The sequence below is a fragment of the Belonocnema kinseyi genome, chromosome 10, assembly GCF_010883055.1.
Source record: "Belonocnema kinseyi isolate 2016_QV_RU_SX_M_011 chromosome 10, B_treatae_v1, whole genome shotgun sequence".
Classification (NCBI taxonomy): domain Eukaryota; kingdom Metazoa; phylum Arthropoda; class Insecta; order Hymenoptera; family Cynipidae; genus Belonocnema; species Belonocnema kinseyi.
Window position 1 is genome coordinate 81,752,749 of NC_046666.1, and position 26,733 is coordinate 81,779,481.

The window sequence follows — 26,733 nt, forward strand, 5'->3', positions numbered from 1 at the left end:
TAATTTCAGGGACAATTTCTCAACAAACATCATTTTTATTCGACAGTTTTCTTTTTTTTTATCGCTAGAAGTTTCTACAATCTGAATTTGAGCAACGGATTCAACATTACACTTGTAGTCAAAACATACTCTCAAATGTACTGCACTAGTCATGCACTATAAACAATAACGGAGCGATTTGTTGACAAGTATCGTTCTGGATTGATCGGCAATTTTTCGCACAAGTTTCTTCAATTAATATAAAAAGCATTCGTTTCGACACAAAATATTTCATAAATTCATAAATTCGCCAGATCTCATCTGGGCCTCGCAGATAACATTTATTCGTAGAAAAAAATGCTATAACGTAGTCGATGGTCGGTGTCGATTAATTCAATATCGATTACGGGGTTTCTTATGAGAAAACGGCGTTACTTTGTACAAGGTCTAGTCTTAATTTTTTTTGAGAGATACAAGATTTATTTTCTTTTCTCAGGATTGTAGTTGTCGTTGGCCAATCCTGTCCCTTTCGCGTCTCCCACCCAAGGATATTTGTTCGGACATTCTTTGCATGCCTCCATATACCTGGAAGAATGAATAAGAATCGTTTAAATAATTAGCTATTTGAAGATTTGTTACGTCTCAAGTTTCGAGTTTCAATTAAAAATTTTCCAATATCAGCGTCGTCACTGAATTGGGAAATGAACAAGAAATTTGTCCCATTACTTCAAATCTCACTTAGTTGATTTCACATTAAATTATACCATTTTTAAGTAATTCAATTGAAAATATTTGTGTGCTTAAAAATTTCAGTTTGTAACATTTTCAAGTTTGAAAGCATGCAGTTTACAATGTGTAATTCTAAAATCCTTAGTTTAAACATTTTTCACTTCAAGGCCTAATTTCTGATCATTTATTTTGAAATTCAAAATTTTTAAATGGAAACTGAAGGCTTTAACAATTAGAAATCAAATTTGTCTGAAAATATGACTATAAACTTAATTTATTCAAAAAAATGTTAAATTGAACTATAATATTAAAATATTTTAAAATAAATTGACTGTGAAAAACTGGAATAATTAACAGTTTGAATTCTGCTCAAAATGAATCGTTTTGTGAAGAATGAAATTATAGCGGAGATTTATTTTTTGATCGGAAATGTTATAAATTCTTATTATCTCATTAATCTTTCAAGTTTGTCCAATCACTTCAAATTTGACATCATATCAGGTTTATGAAACAATAATCTGTATTAGCATTAAAATTTCTAGGATACCAATGTTCAATTTTCGAATTTTAGAACTTTGAACTAGAAATACTCAATTAAAAATTTTCAAGTTTAAAATTTTACAGATTTCAATGCCTATGTTTCAAACACTTTTATTGTCAACCCTTCAAATATAATATTATTTGGGTTTTAATCTTTTAATTTGAAATTTTAGTTTATAAATTTCTTAATTTTTAAGTTTTTAATCTCAAACGTTTCTTTAAATGTACCGTTTTAAATACTTGTTTCCGGAAATGTTAAAATTTGACGGCATTTAATATAAATCTATTTAATTCACCAGGTTTAGAATTTCCAATTATTAATTTGAAAAAGTGTCTAATTTTGAAGCTCTTAGAATTAAATATAATTAACTTAAATTAAAGACTTTCAGTCTCTTAAGCTTAATTTTTGATAACGGGGACAATTTTTTGCCGAAAGGAAAAAAACCGGCAACTGACCGGAAATTTTTTCTTGCATTTAACGGCCACCCTTTTATCATACATGTAAATATACTTACCTAGTCGCAGTAAAATTTGACTCTGGCGGTTTGAAAGCAAGAGCACATTTGTTTGGATTATTGCAAGGAGGTCCAGGAAGATTGTCGTTCCTTTTGCAAGACCACCCTTCGAAATTATTTAACGAATTCAGTGGTTTTGGATCTGTTATCCAAGTCAAAGCTTGTGTGGCTGTTACGAAATAAACGTCGGGCCTGGAATCATAAATATATTTAATTTATTTATATTTGTTTATACATTTAATTTTGATTCTTAGTAATAAATTGAATACATGAGAATGAAAACAGAATAAGGACGAAATTTCAAAATTCTTTTTCCAACTGCTACAAATAATTTAGGACCCTATTTGTCGATTCCTGTTAGGAATGTGTTATACCAATTTCTCCATTCACTAGAAAAAATGAATTTTTAAAATATGAGAATAACAACAGGATAAGAACCATTAGGGGTTTTCGCCCTAAAACACAGAAAATTATGCTTTAGAAATGTTTTCACCTCTTAGAAACATTGTAATAAATGGCTACACACTTATATAATTTAGAGTAAAATTATGATCATTTAGATTAGACATAATTTTGTTGTTGGTCTTTATCTAGTTGTCATTCTCGTATTTTTATACATTACAAAATTTCAGTACAAACATTTTTCGAAATTTTCATATCAAATAATACATATATTGCACATATTTTAAAGCCCCGAAAAGTCCTTACTTTATTCACGTGATTTAAAGAAAAAAAATACGCAATTGTAAAATTGATGAGATGGAAAACTGGATTAGGAGCATCTTGGTTTTCCCGCTCCCTCGCTGAATTTTGTTCTAATGTTTGCACATCTTCAATGTAGAGTTCTTGGGGAACTCATGCTTTGATACTTTTATGAAAATTCTATATTTCAAAACCTATCGCAAAAACATGTGTTGGTCGTCCTGTAAAATTTCGTGTTTAGTTCTTATCCAGTTGTCATTCTCATGTCTTCAACTGGGTTATACTAATGAATTTAAAACTTACAGAGTAGTTGCCCAGTCCAAAAATTTGTGAAGTCCTCTTTCCAGTTCTTTGATTTGGAACCAATTTGTGTGGAAAGTCATCATGTAGGGTGCTCGATTCTGTTCGTAATACCTGTTGAAGTCTTCTTGTAACCATTCGAAAACTTCCTCAGGGTCGTGATTGTGAAGCACACATTGATCGAGATAAGGACAGTGCCCTCCCTCATAAGTTTCTACATAGTGAGCATTCAAGGGCAATTCCCAAATACCTAAAAAATAATTTTATTTTGACAATTAGATTAGTTCTTTTCAAGGAACATTTTACTTTCTCAAATTATTATTTCATAACCATCTTTTTTATTACCCGGGAAAGATTTTGTTGGACAGGTTCCTGATTTGCATTCATGTGGGATTTTATAATCCAGGGTGTAGGGCCAAATTGGAACTTTCGAAGGGGAAATTCCAATGCTGCTATCATAGATATATCCAAAATCTTCAATAACGCTGTATTGAGTATTGCGTCCTGGTTTCAAATAAGGTGCTCGCATACCGACAATGTCACTTCTTGAAATATTGCTGAAGTGTTTTAGAATTTCTCGCATTCCTATCATTTCTCCGACCCACTCTTCGTAACCTTTGTCTTCTAAACCTTTTTGGAGACTTTGAAAAAATATATTTGTTAGTCTAAAGCCCAAATAGTTAAATTTGAAAGAAATATTCGATATTTTTTTATATTTGTCCGAAAAGGTTTTTCAAAATACTTACGAAATTGTTTCAGTGGCAATTTCATGACCATCATGAGCGAGACTTTGAACCATGTTGTAATTACAATATTCGTGAGAAATAAAGAAAGTTCCTTTCAAAGGACAGTCATTTGGATTAACTCTATCTTTGGCAAATATTTTTTGATAGTGGTCAAAGTTGTTGTGATTTACTGCTCCATCGAAAGTCATTATTATCATCTGTGGGGTCTGAAATTTAAAATTGGTTTGTTTTGAAATCAAAGGCTTTCAATTTTTTGAAGTCTTATGCAATGCTTTTTTAAATTATTAATTCTTTCAAAATAACTACTGCACTAAACTCAAATTTCTTATCTTTTTATAATTCAGTTCTAATATTGTATTAAATCTTAAAAAGGGCAATGTTTTCTTACATCTTCTGGTTTAAGACCACCAGGAATAATTGTTCCATCTCGAGAACAGAAACAGTAGGGAAGAATACATTTTGAAGTATCGCATCTTTCCGCCAAATCCGTGGGAGTCTCAGTTACAGGGGCGGGGGCTGCAAAATATTTAGATAATTATTTAAGAACTCTTGTTATTATTTCCTCATTTTTCTATATTCAGAGGAAAGTTTAGATTTTGTTGAATATTTAAAATAATTTTATTTTAGTTTGTATAATGTAGGCATAGGTTTATAAACCGGGGACTTTTATTCAGACGGCAGAATTCTTTTTTCGATTTAGTATGGTAGCACTTTCTTTGTAATATATTAAAGATTTGCAGTCAATATTTTAAATTTCATTGTGCTTATGATTTGAAATTTATCATAGTTGAAAGCTTCAAGTTGAAATCATTTTTTCTCAGGATTTGAATTTAAAAATTCTGCAACTTTTAGCCTACAAAAGTTGAAGTTTTAAATATCTGAACTCTTCGCAATTTGAATTTTCAGCTTTGGTATACTATATTTAAAACTAAACAATTAGGAGTACTATAATAAATTGCGAATTATTAAATTTAAGATGATTTTAATTTAGAATCATTTATTTCATCATCAAATTTTAATTATAAAATTACACTCATTACTTCGAATTTTTATTTACTACGTTTAAATACTGATGCTTGATGTTTTAAGATTTTAAATTTGATAATCTGTATCTTTGAATAATTATTGAAAATTATTAAGTTTCAAATTCCTGAATTTTGTATTGCTCAAATTCGGAACGTTTTGACTCAAACTTAATTGATGTGCGTGCATCAAATTTAAATATTGCTGAATTTTAAAAACTTCTAATTTGAAACTGTTAAATTTTAAATTATGCACTCTATCTTTTGGAAGATTTTTTCTCAAAATTGTTTAAAGTAAAACAAGGATTCTGTTCCTTAATCGAAATCTAAACCAAAAGAAGTTTCATCATTTTTTATATATAACTTGATATCATTTTTAATTTTAATTATCAAAAAAGAATAAAAAATTACTTACTTATCGCGATTGGACCGCATCGCGCTTCGTTTTTAAAAGTACAAAACTTGCTAATATCGTCGAAATGTAAGCCCGATGGACATCTGTTTAAATAGGGGTATCCATCTACACACTAAAACAATAAATAAGAACAATAATTTTACAACAAAATAAAAAATTAGAATACAGTATACTAATTATTATATTATTAGATTACATCACATGTGAATTAATATTAATCCTAGATTTTTAAAAACCAAAAAAACTACCATCATGTGTTATTTTAAAAAAACCTGGTCGAAAACCCTACCATTAACTTAAATTAGAAAAAAAATTCTTCCCGCTAAGGGGGCACATCCTTATCGCAAATGGCTTACTACTTCCGATAAATGAAACAAAAAATGACCAGTCCTACAAAAAATGACTAAAAGAAAAAGACTTTTTGAAATATATAATTACTCTTCAAGGCTGTCTCTCGTATTTTGCGTCGTTTGGCTCAAAATTTAAATGTTCTATTTTGTTGAAAGTATTTTCAAAAATAAAACTAAAACGATTCCTATCAAAAATTGGTTTAAATAAATTTTGTAGGGCTTTTTAAAACCTGGAATTCATCATTGGAACTTTTTTTCATATCTCGCGTTGTTTGGCTTAAAATTTTAATTTTCAATTTTTTTCATAGTATTTTCGATAAATACAACCAAAATATCGAGTCTTTTCAAAAAATGGTTGAGAGAAAAATGATAGGTCTTTTAAAAAGCTAAAATTTTTATCTGAAACTTTTTTACTTATCTGTCGTCGCTTGGCTTAAAATTACACGGAGAAAAATATAGTGTTAATACAACATGGGCCGTGTTGATTCAACACGGAATTCATTTTACGACTCTCGCGATACGAACTCCCGTGTTGCATCAAAATGGCGCTCCGAGTTGTGTAGCGACCATCCTCTAGTTTCTACCGGGTTGAGGCAACACGGCGCAACGAATAGAATCAACATTTTCCGTCGCGTTCGTTCAAAATGCTATTTTCTTGAATTGGGACGATATGGTTTCGATTCAATGCGATTTCTTCGTGTCCAATTTTCGACTTATGCATTTTCGATGCATGAAACAAAACAAAAAACGAGTCTTATCGAAAAATGGTTGAAATAAAAATTGTAGATATTTTGAAGAGTTTCAATTCTTCTCCTAAACTTTTTTTCGCGCATCTGTCGTCGTTTGACGTATAAACGGAATATTCGTTTTTTACAGCTTTTTCGATGGATAAAACCATAACCGTTGGTCAAGGAATGCTGGTTAACGAACTCTTTTTTTCTTTTAGGGCCTAAAATAAGTTTGCCAAAACTTGAATGGATTTGTTCATTTTTTTCAAGAGTTATCGTGTTTACGGATAGACAGACAGACTAGATCGCCAAAACTTGATTTTCGGCTTCAGGGGGTCTGAAAACGTGTAGATGAGGATGTAAAAAATAAAAAATTGAAATCAAATACATGTGGATGAATAAACTAAGAAATTGTAAATAGTAAATAAGCAAAATATAAATTATTCCCAAATCTTTCATTAAATAAGAATAAAGTTTAAACTTAGAAAAACTTTTTTGTTCCAATTTAAAAGTTGAAGTAAAACAAGACCTTAGCAAAACTTCTTTGATAGGCAACAATAATTATTGACCAGTACATAAAAAAACATCATGCTCAACAATAGTAAATTATTTAAATAATTTTAACATGAAATATGTAGGATAGTATTTGTGAAATTAAACATTAATTCCATAATTTATAATTTTACAAAACATAACAAATTATTAATTTACCTGATAAAATCTTCTGCAAGTTGCTGGATCTGCAAAGTTACCATTTCCTTGACCCTCGGGACATGTGAACTCTTCATCTTTTTTCTCATCTTCCTTTTTGGCTTTTTGACTTCCCTTTTGACCATTAACTGTAAACAATATTTTTTCTTGTCATTTCAAAATAAATATTCTAATAATTCGATGCTATCAAATTTTGAGATCCTGAAATTTCATTTTTTTCAAACTAAAATGTCTTTCAAATTTATAGTTTGCAATTCTACGATATTAAACCAATTTAATTCATCATAAATAATTCTAATTTCATCTTTTCAAAGGCTGAACGCAATTTTAATTTTTTTTCAACTAAAAATTTAAAAATGTCACTGTTGTCAAATTTTTAAAACTTTACATTCTATTTTGTTTCAAATTAAACTTGAATCATTTCAAACTGCTTTGCTATGATATTGGAATTTTTATCAATCATGGATCTCTTCGAAATTATTGTTTTCAGTTCTAGACGCTTTAGAAATTTTTAATCTTTAAATTAAACTTAAAAATTTTCAATAGAATATTTGCAGATTCCTGTTCCATTAAAATCTGGATGCTTTCAAAAAAATTCTTCAACATTTTGGTCGCTTCAAATTTTAAGGCTGCAAATAAAGAAAGACTCAAATTTAGAAAACCTTATAATTTTAGTAAATGCAGAAAGCAGCCAAAAATAAGAATGCCAAATTTTGAATCAGTTAAAAATTAGACATACAAATTAGACGCAACTTTAGTCATAATATTTATATTTAGATACCATATTCAATCGGTTTGAATTTTTGCAATTTTGTTTACAATGAATCTATAATGAAAATGTAAATGATGAAAGTGGTTAGGGAAAAATCAAATATGTAAAAATTACATTTTTGATCATTCTCTACACATTTAAATTATTTGATTTTTAATTAATCATGAAAAAGAAGTAGTTTCAACTTACAAGATAAAAAAATCTAAAGAGTTTCAAAACTAGTTTGGTAGTAAAATGTCAAGGTTGAGGATCTTGACAAAATACTTTGAAACGTTTGGGTGACCGTGAGAGTGTATTCCACTTTTACTTTTTTATCTGCCGTTTGTTTTCAACATAACAAAATGCTAAATTTTCTATAAAGGTTGCTCAATAATCTTGCAAATTTACATTTTACATTACTAACGCAACCAAAGGTATTCCAGTTTCATTGACAATCGAGTTTATGTTATAATCATAATCCAATTTCAAATGCTTTTTTAAGATTATACTTAGTTGATCAAATATTGACATAAATACCTACACAAAGATTCAAAATTCAAAAATATAATATTTAAAGAGTTAAAAGTTTAAACCATTTTAATTTCACAATCCTTAATATCATAACTGTTTTTAGATATATGAAATAAAAGTCGTTTCAAATTACATAATTTCTAAAACTGAACAAATTTAAATAAGTTATTAAACCCAGAAAATGTTGAAAGATTGAAAGCATTTAAAATTTCAAAATTTGAAATTAAACAAATTAAGTGTAAAACATTCTTTATTAAATTGAAGTTTATGTTTACAAACCTCAAACTCTGATCTGAATACCAACATTTAATTCGATTTATTTTTAAAAAATACATGCAAATTGTTAATCTTTTCTCCTCGGTTGATAGATTACTGCAGTTATTCTTAGAATTTTGCAGGCAATTTGCATCGTTTGAATATATATTGTGCAATTTCAGGAAAAATCTCGTAACTCGATAAATGTAACACATTTAATCACACCCATTACTGACTGAACTTTTGATGCAAATTTAGATATTTTGAATAATTCACAACCTATTTTGCCCACTTCATTCTTAAAGGCCGCCCACTCAACCATTTTTTATCGCATTTTTATTTTCTAACTTTTTAAGTGATTTTTTATTATTTACACTAGTTGATTGAAGATGAAAAAATTAAGGACAATACATTTTTAGGAAACTGGTATATGTAATTAGAAAATGGGCGAGAGAAATTCCGATGAGACCCAGAAAAAAAGAGGTTTGAGAAAGCGAGAAACTTTGTTACGAGCATTCCAATACCTCGAGATACATTGGGCCCATTAATGACGCAAATCTCATTTGATAAGGCAAACCTGATCAATATATTGGGCACCTTACTATTATTCTAGGATATTGTTAATTTTTTATTCTTATACCCAGTTTTTCATTTTTTTGTAAGAATAAAATTTAAAAATGTAAAAGCACTTAGAAATTGAATTGATTCAAGCAGATATATTTTTTGGGAAGAATATAAGTTTTGATAAAAGAGGGGAAAAACTCGTTTGACAATTAAAGTATTAGATCTAAATGAATAACTTGTGGAATGTTGGGCATAAAATTGTATCAGAAATCAATTTTACGCAGAACTAGTTTTGCGTAATAAATTGTATGGAATTCAGGATTTTATCGTTGACCTTGATTATTTGAAAAGGTCAATCTGAATTCATTATTAGACTATTTTTTACAATAGAATTTCGAATTAGCATTTAAGTAAAATTCCAATTCAATGGAACTTCGTATATACATTAAAATGTAAATAAAAAAGTATTGACTGAGTAATTAAATAAAAGAGTACTAAAAATTGATAAGAGAAAACAAAACTGGAAAAATGAAGAAATAGGATAAAAAAATAAATTTCACAATTTGAGGGTTCCAGTTTCGTTTGTCACTGGCTAATAAGAATTTTCAGAAAATCAAGTTCTATCAATATTAGGTCCTGCGCTAAAGACTTTCTACATTTTAACTGAAGGTTAAAGATCTTACGATTGAAACATGCTTCTGAATTTCTGAGTAAGGGACACTACGTTTCTAGAATGATAAAATTTTTTGAGATTCTTGCGAAATTGATGATTTTATCAATATAACAGAACCTCAATATGAAGTACAAAAAGGTGTCTTAATAAAGAAAAACTGAAATGTATATTATATGTAAAAAAACTTCAGAAATAACAAAATTGATACAAAAGAAAAATTGTTTCCTCAAGGAAAAATGAATTATTTATTCAAAGAATAATTTCCAGAAGTAATTGATTGTTTTATCTGCAAGTAGTAAAACACCTTCTTTGATCAGACAAGAGTCACCAGGGACCTTAATGATTCTATTTTTGTCTTTAATTCACTTTGTTAATTTTTATTTTTAACTACAAAATAAATGTTTTGACTAGATTTATTATAATTTATTTATAAAAATTCAACGATATAATTAGAATGTAAAAGATTTCAATTGAAAATTAAAAAAGAGCCTCTAAAAGTTCAATTTTACGTTCTCTCGCTTATTTCAATTTTTTAAATTTAATTATAAGTAAAGAAAAATACATTTTCCGAGGGACATTGTTGTAATGAAGTGCAAGATAAAAATGGTAGGTTGACAGTGTACAGTGGAAAGTGAAGGTGCAGCATGTGGCAATGATGTTGTGCACCAGGTGAAGTATCTTGAAACACATTCATATAAATTTCCAATATTCGTGTGCGCGAATCTTATGTAAACGGGAGAGAAACTTGGCAGAATCTCATTTTTCTCTTGGTCACATTTTTTAAAATCTTTATCAGCAATTTCTTTTCCTTCGTCCTGAAATTATTTTTAAGTACATTCCAACTTCAGAAACATTAATTTTTAAAGGAGTTTAATGAACAACTAATGTCTAGAACGATGGAAAAGAAAACGATTATGTTGATTTAAAATATTTATTATTATTTTCAAATTAATTATACAAATGAATTTTTATATTAAAAATTCATTCCAAGTCTTTAGGTATTGATTCTGTAAACAGCATGCAAAATATTAATTTTATGAAACTAGTATAAAAAATAAATTTTGGACTAACAATTGAATTTCGTAATGTTGATTTCAGTTCGAAGGAATTATAATTTTTTCCGTATTAAAAAAATTAAACTTTCTAAATTTTTTCAAAGATAATTAATTCGCCTTTCTAAAGTTACAAACCTGCGAAAAATGGACTAACCTTATTTTTAAGCATTTTTATCCCATGTGCAAGTTTTTTAAGTTAAAAAAACAAATATAAGTTAAAATTGTAATTAATTGAAAAAATATAATACAGAATCCCAAGTTACTTTTTATCTTAAAAAATGTTTCACACACATTGTGGACTGGTATGGAGATAATGGAGAAAGTGAAAAGAAAGTAAAATTTGGTCCTTTTCGTTCCCTTCTGGATAGAAGAACACATTTTTACCAGAAGTTTAGGGCGAGGTCCGTGTAGAAATAACAATAAAAAATAAACTGTAAAATAAATATGAGACTCTGGAGAAATGAATCTAAAAACCTGTTGACATTGAAATTGTGAATTTTAGATTTAAAAATGATAAAAATAGACTCACCAGAGACTGAAGTAAAAAATAAGCAGAGGAGCAAGGCTCCGAGGAACTTCATGGTTTCTCCCGTGGCGAAAAAATACGCTCACGGTCGTTCACCAAGATCGCAGGTCTTTCTCTCCGGATGGAGAGTGAAGGATATTTATTTACACGTTTTTCCGACACAAATTAATTAATATCCTTGGAATTCCGTATAGAAGATTACGTATCATCTGCTATCAAGAACTTGAGCAGCAGCTCTCAGTAAACCACGAAAAAATGAAACGACACTAAAATAAGAGTACCGGGACCAGCGATTCTTTGCTTTGGACTCAGGAGCGAGACCAAGAGAGACTGTAGACCAAAGCCCTCTTCCATGGAGTCACTTAACAGGCTTTAAACTATTCAGCCCATTGGCTGACCACTTTCTACCACCTAAGAGACGCTCGAGAAAAGTAGCTTTTATCGGCCACCAATAAATAGCTGTAAATTGACTGCCCGACGATCGCTGCAGGAATAAGGATCCTCCTTATCCAGAAACTGGGTAGTTAACGTTTCCCAGCGGTTATTAGAAGATTCCTATGCAGAAGGGTTTATTTTGCAATTAGCAAATTTAATTACAAAAAATGGTTTATTTTCGATGGGAAGTATCCTAACGATATGAGATTTCTGAAAAGGATTATTGAAATAAAGTTATTCAATAAGCTTCAGCTCTCCAAGGATTCAAGTTTTTAAATACAAATTGGAAATTCAAAGCTAAAATTTTAAAGATCTGAAATTTAAAAGTCTCTGTTCAAAGTCTTTAGATGTTGATGCCATCACGTGTTAGATCCGACTTTCAAGGACCTCAAATATTTAAAATCCAAATTGGAATTTAAAAAATTAGAAATGAAAATACTTTCAAATTTACCATTTTTAAAAATTGAACTTGTAAGAATTTAAAAACCTTAAAATTTGGATTTTTTCTACCCTCAAAATATAAAAATCGTATTTATGATTTTAAACTTCAATACAAATTTTAAAGACTTTCCTCCTTTAAAACCCAAACTGGAATCTTGTTAATTAAAAATCAGAATATTTTTAAATTAAGTTTTTATATTTACAGTCTTTGAAATTAGATCCTGCAAAAATTTAAATGACTTAAAATATGGATTTTTCTCTAACTTAAAAATATTTTAAAAAATCAGTTCGTGAAGCGGGTGGCAGGAACGGGTACGGTTAAGATTTTTCCGCTTTTTTGAAACATTTATAATCTCGTATGTTGGTTTTGAGTTAAATTTGTGAACTTTTTTTATTTTTGACCCTAGGATCTTACACAAAGGAGGATTTTACACAATGAATATTTTTCTCATCGTTCTCACTACTTTTCCTCGCATTAGACGCATAAGCATAAGACACACGTCCATGCAATTTTATTTATTAACATCGTCATTTTGGTTCACTAAAACTTAAAATAATCCAATTTGGTATTTAAATTCCAGTGACCTTAAAGTTTCGATACTTTCAAATTTGACGGTTTTCAAATTTTACTCCAATTCAATTCAATTTTATTAATAAAATCTCGAATCTTTGGAACCTCGAAGATTTCAATTTGCATTTTAAAAATAGCCTTAAAAGTTCAGTTATTTAGGGCCTTGCACCGAATTCGTCCCACCCAATTCTAGCTAATCGTATTAAAATTTCGAAATAAATACCCGCCTATTCTCGTCCCCGCAATTTGTATCGAAAAATCCGGCTATTCATGAAAAGATGTCAGTACTTAAAAAAACAAGGTTTAAATTTTAAGGATTGTAATTTTAAAATCACAATTTGAGTAAGCTGTGTTTTTAAACTCTATCTGATTAAAATTTTTGATGACATCAAGTTTTAATGGATCCGATTTTCCAATCCTTCAAATTCTGAATATCGAAAATAATACTTTGAATATCCAAGATTCCAAATTTGAAATTCAAATTCAAATTCTAGCAAATTTTTATGACACCGAGCATGCGAATTCGAGATAATTTATGTGTATTGAAAATAAATTCTCGAAAATTCTTAGAAAATCAAGTATAAATTTGAGAATTTATTTTTTGCTTTTGTTCATTTAATTTGATTTTTTCTAAATGTTTATAAATGCAATAGGGTTCTTTTCAAAGTTCAATATCACGTTTCTAATTAGGTATTGTCACTTCAGCCATCAGCTAACTTCACTTCTGTAAAAGCTGAGGGGGAAAACAATGGATCAAATGCATAGAACAAACCTTTATTTCTGTAATAACTTTGAAATTAATAATAATTATCATCATTTTTTTATTTCATTAAATAGAAATTAAAAAATTAAAAATATTTTTCAAATAGACTTATATAGAAAAAATCATCTTTTACGAAGATATTAGCAAAATAGGGCAAAAATAAACTGAATCCCATCCATTTCGTCTGTTTTCCCCTCAACAATCTAAGAAGTGAAGTTAGTTGTTTGTTGGAGTGAAAATACCTAATCCTTGGATCTTAGGGCGCAGTCCCATGGAAGTAGATTAGTAGATTAGTTTTGACCAATGAGTTGACTGCCTAGAGCTTGTGCAGGCACCCCATTGGTAAAATTGTTCCACTGTTCTACTAATCTACCTCCATGGGACTGCGCCCTCATAGTTCATAAAATTTTCATTTTCGGAACATCAATAAAATATTTTTTACACTTTTTCTACTATTTTCAATTTATTGCTAAAATATGATTTTTTTACACAATATTGATTGTATGGCAGAATTTACATCGATTTTTGAGGTAACTATGTACAAACCATTTTTTTGTAACATATGCACGGAAGTTTCGGGGTGGGGGATTTTCAGTGGCACATAAGAAAGTATATGTATATTATGTACATGCTTCAAGAATTTCGAGGGGGGGATCAAACCCTGGTCAATCCCATTCCCCTGGCTGCCTACGCCTTATGGCCTTGTCGTGCGGTAAGTGACCAATTCCGAACCCGTGATAAAAAGGAATTAAAATACGTTTTTATGGCTGCTGCGTTTGTGCTGTTTGAGTAAGACTGATAAATTACCATTAAGGGCATGTGACACAGCTAAATACCTATATTACCGACCTCAATTTTTCAGTTCACTGAATGTTTTTTTAAAGAACTTTTTTTATAAATAAAATATCGAGCTGAAACTTTGGAAAATGTATTAGAGTACAATAAAGTACGTTTAGGTACTGCATTTCGGTGGGAACTTCACTAGAAATTATTTTATCTTTTTTGTGAACCTCGACATTTTTTGAACGTTCCAACTTTTTTTATACATAAAATATCGGTCTCAAACTTTGAGAAATGCAAGAGCCGAAAGAAAACTACGTTTAAGTACAAATCTTAATAATAAAAGATGTAAAAAAAATTTTCAACTATCAATTCCATCGGCATCAGCCGGTAACGTTGTACACGAAAATACGAACCCTCTAGAGCCTCGTCTAGTGGCCGCCAGGGTTCGTATTTTCGTGTACAACCCTACCGGCTGATTCCGATAGAATTGATTGTTAAAATATATTTTTTTAAGCTTAGTACTTAAACGTAGTTTTCTTTCGGCTCTTGCATTTCTCAAAGTTTGAGACCGATATTTTATGTATAAAAAAGGTTGGAACGTTCAAAAAATGTCGAGGTTCAGAAAAAAGATAAAATAATTCTCAGTGAAGTTCCTACCAAAATGCAGTACCTAAACGTACTTTATTGTACTCTTAATACATTTTCCAAAGTTTCAGCTCGATATTTTATCTACAAAAAAGTTCTTAGGTTCAAAAAGACATTCAGTGAACTGAAAAAGTGAGGTCGGTAATATAGGTATTTAGCTGTGTCACATGCCCTTAAGTACTGAAATTTCTGAATTTTCCATAAATTTCCAAAAAGCTTTGGATATCTAAAATTTCCAAAAAATTTCTTTCATTTCTGTTCTTAAAACTTTTATAGTTATTTTACCATAAATTTCCAAATTCTCTGATTTTTTTGATTGTTTCGCAAATTTAAAATTCCCTGCATTTGTTTCAAAAATACTGTGTGTTCCACACTCGTGTGGAATAGTCTACTTTCCGCACTGTAGCGCAATATACTGTTATCAATATTTTGGTTATTTTTCTGGCATTTGAGAAAGCCTGTCAAATTTCGTAACACATGATACCAATTTGAAAGTATTTCGCGCCTGCAAACGGAAAAAATTTACGAAGTCTCACACGACTTTAGCTTAAAATTAAATATTAAAAAATTATTGTGTCTACAATTTCTAAACACTTGACGAATCGCAGATATTTGATTGTGAAATAGTAAAAACGTAGAAATAGTATCAGACTATAGGATATATCATACAATATTAAATGGACAGTGAGTGAAATTAAAATATCGACTTACGAACATTTGAGCATTTTTATGTAAATATGGTATTTTCAGACCATTAATTTTGAATTTAGAAATTAGTTCAGTATTCTCGCTCGAAGGCTTTTTAATTAAAAGGTTTTTATTCGTAAGTTCAAATTCTAAATATCACTAAAATTATAAAAATTCCAAATCGATAAATTTAAACCAAAATTTAATTAAAAACTTTTTAATTTTAAATGTGTTTTCTCTCTTTTCCTCTAAATTTCAGTTATAATTAGACATCCGGGGAATGGACTTAACACTATTTACAATTCAATTCTCGTGATTCTCGGTTCCTTTTTTCGTTTTTCTTTCTTGAAGGTCGCCTTTTTGTTATTTGCCTCTTCAGATGGATTCGTCCAATACGGATTGACGTAGTTTGGATCCCGAGGAACAAATTGAAGCTCCTGCTCCGCCAAGTGGAGCATCGTGAATGTTGATTTATCCAAAAGGTGTCTCATTTGACTCACAAAACTAAAAGACCATCTCATTATCGAATGCCACATAGGTTGTTGCTTCAAAATTCTGTGCATGATGTCCGGAATATGTAGAACTATGTCTCCGAAAAGGGCTGTGTTTTCGAGAATACTCGAAAGAGCTGAACATATGTATATAGAAAATAATGTTTTTATTTATATTTATAAATATAGAATCGTATATAATTATAGGATAGTTTAGTTACCATCTTTGATTTCTGTTTCCTTTGGAAAGGAAATATTATTTGGAACAAACCCTGCTTTTTCCAAAACATGCTTTTTTGTTTCAATAACGTTGTATACTTTTTCGGTCATAACTGATATCATTTTATATCGGCGTTCATAACTTTCCATTTTGAGGAGACCTTTAATTGCCTCCATATGTTCTTTTCTTCGTTTCACGAATAATTTTTTAACTGAAGATTATAGTCAAGGAAAGTTCAATAATATATTATCAAAATATTAAAGATTTGCTATTTAATGTAAATATAAGTTTTAAGGGCATGTGATACTTAGTTTCCCCGGCTTTTTTCCAAAAAATGAAAATTTTCAAAAACTGAATTCGGAGATGCTATAAAATATCATAACGGACGTCCCCGGACTCTTTTTTGAGGGATAACAAAAAATTTTATTGTGCTAAATAAACATTTTATGCATATGTATTATTTTGAGGTTACTTCGTTTTTCATCTCTGCCCTTCCGATAATCTGGAAATTATTTATGAAATAAATTTTTTTGAATGCCTGCAAAAAGGGTTAGTTCCGGGAGATTAGTTACTATGTTTATTTGCAAGTCCAAAGTTTTCGGCCAAAAATATTGTGTAGTTTTGAAGTAACGCACAGGAGAATTGTACCATACATAACCTCCAAATGTACATACGTTGTTAGCAATATCAAAAAAATTTTTGAAAAAAAAAACACAAATAAAGTGTGTGGGGACGTCCACTAGCATGTTCTTTATCATTTCCCAAATTGGTAAGACAAAATATTGATTATTCTAGAAAAAAAGCCGTCGGAACCTAACACTGGTAAAATCGATACTAATTCCTAAGCGCTATGCAAATTAATCAGATTTTGCTAAAAATCGAAATTTTCTAAGTATCACATGCCCTTAAAAACTCGATATTTCGAATGCATAAAACGTTTAATTCATCAAATTTAATAGAATCCCATTTACAAATAAAGAATTGTAATTCTTGACTTCTATGATAAATAAAGCCAATCAATAATTAAATTTACTAATAATTATTCAAAGGAATAAAAGGATACAGATCTCCAAATCCGGATTTTTGAATGGTTCCCGCTCCCGAGGGTTCTTACCGTTGACTGGTTCATTTTGCTCCTTTGGCACCAGCTCCTGCGCAAGCGCACTACAGAAAACTGATAACAAGAATAAACTACTGAAAAACCTTATCATTTTCAAAATATTGCCACGACTAATCTACTTTAGCAATCACGAGTTTTTTTCTTAAACATTTAGAAGTAAAATTCATCACTCTACGGTTAATAAAAAGAACCCTAATTCTACTCTTCTTAATATTATTGCTCGTAGCGAGCCTACGTGTGTACGTGCATTTTTGAAACTGCCATTTTGAAAATTGCTCCATCTAGCGGAATTTTTATGTAAGCTTCCTGATAACGGACATGACACATCTTGACAGTTTGACACGTTTGACAGTTCCTGACAAGTGTCATGTCATCGACAGTCCTTAACATCCTCAAGGTCCTTAAATAACGCAGTCCTGGCTCAAAATGTGCTTTTTCTAACAAATTGGCGCCGATGTCGATGAAATATAGAAAAATTCTAATAAATGTCGACAATTTACAAGTAGACTAAAATTGTCTGAAATTGTTAAACAGAAGTAGAGTTCACGTGTAAGTGAAACATAACCATTCAATATCTTTGACCATTCTCGTTCATAATTATATCGAATATACAAAATAAATTGACCAACTAATTTGAGAAAAAGTGAAATCTAATGAAGATCAATGTGGATATCAAAAGCCACCTGTGAGTTGAAAAGATTTGAATTTCTCAGAGCTTGGAAGTGAAAAACAAGTTTTTGGAAAAATTTTGTTAGTGACGTTATTTAACAACAAATATGGCGATGAATAATGACGCTAGACTTGACGTAAGTTTTCAAAAATTGTATTTCTTTTTATTTACGGATTTGTACTCCAGTTTTAGCAAAATCTAACCTATTTTTATCACATCTAACATAATAACCTTATCTAATTTTTAATTTAATTTTATTGAAAAGAAACATTTTTAAGCAAATGTCAAATTTATTATTTGTTACTGATAATTCGACCATGTGGCATATTTCATCAAAGAATCATAATTATTTATGTAATTCTGTTTAATTAAGAAATAGGTTTTTAAATTGAAATCAGTGTGAACAAAATATTAGAAACTATTCCGAGTTTAATTAGAATGTATAAGATTATTTGGAATCGTTTGTTTCCTTTTTACAGGGTTCTTTGAAAACTCTATTAACTACAACGACTAATATTATATATTATTTATCAATACCTTGAAATGTTACGTAAATTATTCCATTCAGCTTTAAATACCTAATTCTACAATCGTATTCAAAAAAATTAAATACCATTGTAAGTAAAATTGAAGGGTGCTTATGTGCATAAAAAGTGAATCGCCGAATTTTCTAAATCAGGTTTATTACTTCATTTGCTCGAACAATCAGAAACATTATAATTCCAATACACATTTTTCTCAAAGGATTTTTTTAGGCTGCATTGTTCAAATTGAATAATATTTTCTTCGTTATCCTGACATAATCACTGTTTAAAAAAACATGTATATAATACAATATTAAATATAATAAATTAATAATTTCATTTTCTCTCATTTCTAAGGAGATAAACTTACAAAAATATATGAGAACAAAAAATAATAATTATGGCCGCCTGTTTCTAACCTTAAAATAAGAACTAGAATTTCAATACTCTCGAGACTGGATAATTATTTTCAACTACTTTGTTGGCCCCTGAATTCAGTATTAAATTTATTTCATTTTTTGCATGAATATGCGTTTCACGTGTCTGATGCGAATGAAAATAACGCGAATTCTGATGAAAATACCAATTCCAGAAAAGATAAATTTCTTTATAAACTCCTAGGGTCAACATTTAAAAACTGATTTGCAAATTATATGCAAAATAAACATATGGGAGTGAAAGTTTTCCAAAAAAGCGAAAAAATCTTAAATGTATCGGTTCTTTGCGCTTCGCGAACTGATATTTGAAAACTGCCAATTTACTTCCTAATTATTGCATGAAAATATCTCGAAAGTACTTTCTTTTTACATTCTCATTCACGAGAGTGTAATGTAATCATAAAAATTTTCGATCTCTAGGTTTTAACGCATATGTACGTTCTCACACTCACAGATTCCGAATATCATAAAAAAATTTCGGTGTCTGTTTATCCATATGTCTGTTTGTATGTATGGTTAGCTGAATTTTGTAGACACGTTAAATTTTGAAGGATCTGTCCAGTCGAGTATGCCTTTCATACACTTCTTAAGGTTTCCAAAATGAAGGTTGAGTTCGTTAAGCAGATATTCCCTACCAAAATTAAAAAAACTTAAAGCATTTCCAAAATTTGAACATTTTTTTTCTTAAAAATTTAGAAATTTTTGTCAAAGTTTCTTATAGATGGATAGACTTGAAGAAACTGTCTCAGTTAAATTTTTCGATTAGACCAAAATTAAAAATTTAGAGCTTTCAAAATTTGAAGAAAACAATTTTTTTACTTTTAGAAATTTTTGTCCAATTTTCTGGTATAAGGCAAAAATGCTTGCAAATTATAAAAAAAGGGGGGGGGGATGTATAGGTTAAGAAATATCAATCCCAATTTCTACTAGGTATAAAATATATGTATTTCGAAACTATTCTCATCATATTTCTTAATTAGACAAAAGTTCAAAAAGTTGGATCATCTTAAAAAATATGCAATTTTTGTTTTTAAGCCGTAAGTTTAAAACGTTGTTTTTAATAGATTTGAACAAGATTTACAAATTATCTTTATGAAGTTTTTCAATTGGATACAAAGTATCGAGCGCGAAGCGCGAGTTTCGTGATGAGAATGTAATCGTCAAAGCCATAGGTGTTTTGAGAACCTTCTTTAAAAATAAATCGATAAAAATTTCATTTACAATGTATGGCTGTAATCCCTTAGACGTTTAAATCACAGTTTTTGATTTAAGTTATAATATTTATGATACTTAAATATGTAGTTAAAGTGTACGCATTAAACGTACGAAAACGTCTCTCCTGATAAAAAGTAAAAAATTGCGTTTGAATCTTTATAGCTTGCCACCCTTCAATTATTAATATTATCTTCACAGATGTACGATGATGAATTGTACTCGAGAGATGCTCACAATGTCGAGGGTGATATGACAGTAGGACCAACGAGGCAAAATGCGAATATTGGAGAGCCAGAATTCAACACATTAGATGAGCCAATTAGGGATACAATTGTAAGAATTAGAAACATCAGAATTGAATTTTAATTGCTATTAAGTATTATTAAATTAAGTTTTTAGTGTTAATTCGCATTAATAATGAAGTATTGTTGAAGCGTTTGAAAATTTCAAAACATTTCCAAACCTTTATTTTAAGACAAATAATTACTTTACAGCTTAGAGACGTGAGAGCAGTGGGAAAGAAATTTTTTCATGTGCTATATCCTAAAGAAAAAAAGAGTTTACTCAAAGAATGTATGTATATTATTGTTCATAATAATTAATGTGTCTTTAAAAAACTAATTTTAGTTCCAAAGCAGTTGTAACCTTAAGTTTCGAGCTTTTAAATTTTATTTATAAAAATTGTAATACGTCAAATTTGGAATTTGTAACACCATTTAAAATTGAAGAATTTTGGAAAAACTATTAACTCTGAATGAACATTATGACCTTTTTTGCAAAGGTTATTCTTTTACATTCTGATTTAAATATATGTTTCTTAAGTGGAAGTGTACGATAATAATGAATGTATTTGCTCCTGTCTTGCAGGGGATCTTTGGGGACCACTAGTATTATGTACCTTCATGGCAATGTAAGTTATCCTAACGTTTTAATTTTCACTGTCCTCTTTATTTGAATTATATGCATTTTTCACTTTAGGATCCTGCAAGGTTCCGCAGAGTCTGCGGATTCAAACGACGGTGGGCCAGAATTTGCCGAAGTCTTCGTCATAGTGTGGATTGGATCCATGATAGTCACTTTAAATAGTAAATTATTAGGCGGAAACATGTAAATTTCTTTGAATTTGTGCTTAAGTAACTAAAATTGAAAATTTTATTATTCTAATTGCCTATTTCCTAATTTTCTATGTATTTTTTGCAGATCTTTCTTTCAGAGTGTGTGTGTTTTAGGATACTGTTTACTACCGACAGCAATTGCGTTGTTAATATGCAGAATCATTCTCATAGCTGAGCAAAACGTAGGGCTCTTCATCGCCAGATTCATCATTTCGATGACTGGATTCGGATGGGCGACATATGGTAAATATACTTATAAAATTTTAATTCCAGGGCCCGAACTCACGCCACTATTGCGACTGTTTAACACTTTTTTCAGCGATGCTACTTTCTTCTACTATTGTGAAGAAAAAGAATCTAATGTTAATGCCATTATTTCTTCACTTTCCGGTTAAAAATATTTTCCAAATTCTTCGCTAATTGACTAAAATAACATGTCAACCATTTCAAATTTCAAAGGCTAATGTATACAAAAAATAATTTTCAATGTTTTTAATTTATCTATTCTTTATTTCGTAAATTTCGGACTTTATTAAATTTTCTTTTGTTTGTTTGTTGTTACTTTTTGAACAAAACCTTTCAATATTGTAACATTTTAATTTGTAACATATATGTTTAACATTTTTAAGTAAAAAGCGTCCGAAATCGAGTAATCTCAAATCCGATCATTAAAAAGTGAACAAAGTCATATATTTGAATCGTGCTGTTTCAAAGCATGGTTTCTGAATTACAGCCATAATTTTTTCATATGTTTGAAGTTGAATCATTCAAAAAATAAATATATATCAAATTGAGAAAGTTATAAAATCAGTTAATCACTCTCAAGAGTAAAAAATATGAAATCGGAAGTGTTCAAAAGTAAACAAAAAAATAGAGCTTAAAAACAATTTTCAGATAAATAAGTTTAGAATTTATCAATATTTGAATATGAATGGCTTCGATAAAAAACAATGCTAAATAAAAGCATTTAATCTGTATGAATATAAGAAATTTCAGGGTTTTCTGTTTTGAAAGCAGTTCCAATAAGCAATCCTTCGCAATTAATAAGTAGAATTAAAATAGGAAAGCTTCGAGTTTTGAAAGAAATCAAATTTCAATTTAACGGAACGGAAAAATGAAGTTTTTCGACTTATCAAAGATTTAAATTGACCAAAAAAACTACAACCTAGATATTTTGGCAAATTGAAAAATACCTTTAAATTAACAAAAAAAATTATTAAGGCAATTCTAGTTCAAAAGGCATATTGAACTACAAACTTGATATATCTTCGGAAAATAATGCAGGTTGCTAGGTTTAAAAATTTAAAAAGAAATACTGTTGAAGAATAATTCAGATACGGTCGTCCATAAAATTCGAAGCTAATTTATTTGTAAATGATTCTTGAGTATGTCGAAATTCCTGGGATCTAGAAATACTCAAGAATAAATTTATCGTTTTTGGAGGATATTCAGTAATTTTAGTGGAATTGGTGAAGTGGGAATTAATCTTCAGAGATTTTCCTTATCTATGCAAATATGTGTTGCAAATCAAAGTTAATAAGTTTCATTTTATGCCATTTTCCCCCTTATTGGTGTTTCTCTCTTTTTCCAAATGTCTTTTTATTTTCCAAAGTAGAGCTATCAGTCTTAGGTTTCAGATTCTGATTATCTTTTTACAATGTAGAATTTTAAAATCGAAATTCTGTAGCAATTCTGGTATAAGGAACTGAATTAAGAAGTTTTATATAAAATTGAATCAAATGGTAACAAAATAATAAAGTAGTACTTCCATAAATTAACTTATAAATTTATTATTTAAAAAAATTCAGAACACTATTTTTCTTATATTTTTCAAAATTTGTGCAACTGCAGGTTTGGGTGGGCCGAAAAATAAAATTATTTAGTTTTTCGACCAGAATAGGAAAAATCACATTCTATGTATATAGAATATGGTGTTAATCTGGAAAATTGCACCCGCTCCCAGCAAAGTAGCGGTAAAATTTCAGCCACAACCACGTCTCACGACCGTGAGATAGGTGGTTACAGTCTGTAACGGAATCAATACGACGATCCAGCAAAAGCCTCTTGCACCCTAAGAACATGGAGCGACCCAAGGACTACCGCCTTCTGCATTTTTCCCTCAAATGTTTTAGCATATTGTTGACACGCTGGGATGCTTTTTAGGCCACTAGCGAGTGAAAGCTTGACACCTCCAAGAGCACCCATGATAAGGGCGATTAGTTTAACAGAATATTCCGGGTACAATTGTTAAAACTCCCTTATAAGGTCTCCATACCTCTCTTTCTTTTCATTCTCCTTGGCTATGATGTTTTTGTCAGCTGGTGCCGAAAATTCGATGACGAACATGGTTCGCTTCTCGAAGTAAAGAAGAACCGTGTCAGGCCTCGAGTGAGCAACAGAAACAATTGTCGAGAATATAAAGTTCCAGTATATGCGGCACTTCCCATTCTCGACAATTGACTTGATTTCTATAGGAGCATTTACCGGAGCGATATTAAGATTAATGCCGTAAGAGTGACAGAGATGGTAATAAAGCACTCTTAGTGCCGCATTGTGCCTTTGAATGTAGGTCGTTCCCGCGTGAGTTGGACAACTAGATATTATGTGAACTAAATGCTCGGGGTGTGCATGGCACGCCCTGCAGCTATCATCAGAAATGGCTTGGCTCAAAATGTGGCGACCGTATGTTAAGGTGGAAATGACACCGTATTGGCATTGACTGATCCTTCACATTTATGTGGAAGATATCGTGCATCCTCTTATCGAGGAGCTGTTCACGAAAGTTTTTCTCTTATGCTTTCTTAATCCGGGCTTTCAGGAGTGAGTACTCGAGATAAGATTTGATGCATTTTGCTCATCCCTAATACTGAAGTTAAGTCCGAGTGTTTGAGCAGCCTCCTCCGCTGCCTTGTACAGAAACGCTCTTTTGCCCACTTTTCGTGATTCCTGACCATTTTAAGAAGAGGGTCTCTTCCATTTGCAACTCTATGTGCTGTAACCAGAATAATCCTGTTGTGAAGACATTCAAGACTCAATATTCCGCGAACACCTCTACGGCGTGATATGTACAGTCGCGGAACGGAAGACTTAAGATGCATGCTTTTTTTCATGTGCATAACCTTTCTTGTCCCGATATCAAGGGATCTGAGCTCGTTCTTCGTCCATGGAACTACTCCAAATGAATAGAGTACTGCCGGCTCGGCAAGCATGTTCATTGCAGATACTTTGTTCATCGCCGACAGTTCGGAAGATCAAATCTGCCGGATGAGATGTTTGTATCTGCTTCAGAGAGTATCCTTTACAGATATCACATCCTGAATGCGGCTCTGTGGCACGCCCAGGTATGTATAAGTCTCTTCAGCGCAAAGGTGTCGTATAGCGCTTTTATCATTAGCTCACGATCTTCAGGGATGCCATTAAGTTTTCCTCGCTTCAAATAAACCTTGGCGCATTCGTCTAACCCATATTCCATTCCAATTTCCTTAGTATATCGTTCGAAAATCCCTAGAGCTAGATGTAGTTGCTCTTTGTCTTAGCACAGATCTTAAGATCGTCCATGTAAAATACATGAGTTACCCTGTACTTTCGATCTGCAGGTTTGCCGCAAAAGTACCCGCCGGAATGGCGAAATGCTAGAGATAGTGGCAATAATGTAAGGCAAAAGAGGAGTCGGCTCATGGTGTCGCCCTGAAAGACACCTCTCTGAAAGGTGACCTTGTTAGTTGTCACACGATTTTTTCCAGATGAGATAATAAATCTGGTTTTCGAAAGCGGCATCAATCTCTCTATGCACCTAACTATTTGCGGATGAACCTTTAAGCTTTCTAAACGACAGATGATAGGTCTATGGGAGGTCGAATCGAAAGCTTTCCAATAATCAATCCAGGCTATCGATAGGTCACGATGGTAGAATGCTGCATCTTTGCAGACATATCTATCGATGAACAGGTTCTCCCGACATCCCGCTACGCCTTTCTTTGAGCCTCGTTGTTCACAAATTTCTTTCCACACAGGTTCAATCGCCCAAACAACCCTATCATTTAGGATAGCTGTAAATATCTTATAAAGTGTGTTCAGACAAGTGATTGGCCTGTAATTCTTCGGGTCAGCTAAGTTGCCTATTTTCGGCAGGAGTATTGTGCGCCCTTCCGCCAACCACTCCGGAATCGGCTCTTCCGACTTTAAATATGAGGTGAAAATACGGGCCAAATGATGATGAGTTGAAGAAAACTTCTTCTAACAGAAGGTTTTGATACAATCTGGTCCCGGTGCGGAATAGTTCTTCATCCTTCTTAATACTTTTTTCACCTCCTCGGTAGTGATTGGGTGGGCATTCTTTATCAGGTGTTATGAGGGCATCACATAACTCCTTGAAGCTATTTATATTTTCTGAGTCTGCGTCCAGTCTATGCTGCACTTCGTAGATTTCTCTCCAAAATACTTCGACCTCTTCTGGTTTGGCTGGGTGTTCGACAGTAACTGGAGGGTCTTGGAAGAGTCGAGATGGGTCAGAGAGAAACTGTTGATTTTCCCTGACCCACCTCTCCCTACCCTCTAGACTTCTCTTAGCGTCAGATAGTATCCGTATTCTCTCAACAATATGCTGCCTGATGGTCAGCAGCTTTGACTTGTTAAGTGAGCGATAACGGGTCCGGAGTTCGCGCGCGAACTTTCGAACCTTGGCGGTAAAATTTCTGCTAGATGTGATGTAGTTAATCACACACTAAATGCGGGACTTGTACTGTCTTGCCCAGCCTATATTTATGGCAAGTTAATGCATTCGTCATTTGGTCTTATGGTCAACCGTTGGTTTTGTTTTACGGTTCGAATTCGCCAAAGCTCTCGCTGCATTATACACACAATAATTGATAGCACAGAGGTCGGATTCTCCGGAAAAATGTCCACGAAGCTCGTCATCCATTTCAGCCAGATCTCTAGGCTTGAGAGAAACCTTGCTGTTGATGTTTCTCCGGGTCATAAAGCATCGTTCTTCCTCTATTGGATGCCTGCCCGCGGTTGATCTTAGTGTCGCCTCTCTTTATCTGTTACCGGCTTGTTCTAGCTTCGGTAGAGTAGGCGTTCCGCTTACATAGCCCCTTTTTCGGAGTAGTTCAGTATGATTACGCAGACGTTGCTGCGAGAAGTGCGATAGCTCCGGGTGTTTCTCGCACCACAGAGCATGCAGCTGTGCCATGTAACCCCGTTCAGGGGCCACACTCGCATCGTAGCACTCTAGCAAGTCGGCATTGTTGACGGACCCATTGTCGGGAGGTCTGCGCGTTCTGTTGTTTTGAACCGCACTTACTACAACTATGTGTGGTGTTGTCATTGTTGTTCCCACGAGAAGCTAGGGAAAGGGGTTCGTCAATCCTTGTAGAGCCCCGCATGCAAGGATAAGCTGCGTACTCTGAGAGGTCGCCCAGCCTATTTATTTTTGTAACCATATTCAGCAGAAACCCTTGGTACAGGGACCCTCTATCCGCAACCCGAGGACGCGTTCGGTGGCTTTGTCATAGGCCCTGCG

At 31.6% G+C, this 26,733-nt stretch overlaps 3 protein-coding genes across 3 annotated transcripts in view; 1 reads left to right on the plus strand and 2 right to left on the minus strand.

The window, feature by feature from the left end:
• Positions 1-15: 15 nt before the first annotated feature.
• LOC117181345 lies at positions 16-11,431 on the minus strand. Its single transcript, XM_033373914.1, has 9 exons — positions 11,096-11,431; positions 6,738-6,865; positions 4,949-5,060; positions 3,900-4,027; positions 3,512-3,717; positions 3,111-3,406; positions 2,769-3,015; positions 1,764-1,955; positions 16-564 (listed from the first exon to the last, which is right to left on the minus strand). Exons 1-9 carry the CDS (start codon positions 11,145-11,147, stop codon positions 459-461), a joined length of 1,467 nt encoding a protein of 488 aa, XP_033229805.1. The 5' UTR covers positions 11,148-11,431; the 3' UTR covers positions 16-458.
• A 3,688-nt stretch (positions 11,432-15,119) lies between these two features.
• On the minus strand, positions 15,120-17,506 carry LOC117181606 (coiled-coil domain-containing protein 134-like). Its single transcript, XM_033374468.1, has 3 exons — positions 17,192-17,506; positions 16,130-16,339; positions 15,120-16,045 (listed from the first exon to the last, which is right to left on the minus strand). The coding sequence occupies exons 1-3, from the start codon at positions 17,337-17,339 to the stop codon at positions 15,714-15,716; spliced, it is 690 nt and encodes a 229-aa protein (XP_033230359.1). The 5' UTR covers positions 17,340-17,506; the 3' UTR covers positions 15,120-15,713.
• A 93-nt stretch (positions 17,507-17,599) lies between these two features.
• LOC117182125 (protein YIPF6) overlaps positions 17,600-26,733 on the plus strand; it is a 22,649-nt gene continuing 13,515 nt past the window's right edge. The window contains exons 1-6 of the mRNA XM_033375165.1: positions 17,600-18,054; positions 20,293-20,427; positions 20,589-20,667; positions 20,962-21,004; positions 21,073-21,201; positions 21,295-21,452. Coding sequence (XP_033231056.1) covers positions 18,025-18,054; positions 20,293-20,427; positions 20,589-20,667; positions 20,962-21,004; positions 21,073-21,201; positions 21,295-21,452 — 574 coding nt within the window. The 5' untranslated portion in view covers positions 17,600-18,024. The remainder of the gene's footprint in view (positions 18,055-20,292; positions 20,428-20,588; positions 20,668-20,961; positions 21,005-21,072; positions 21,202-21,294; positions 21,453-26,733) is intronic.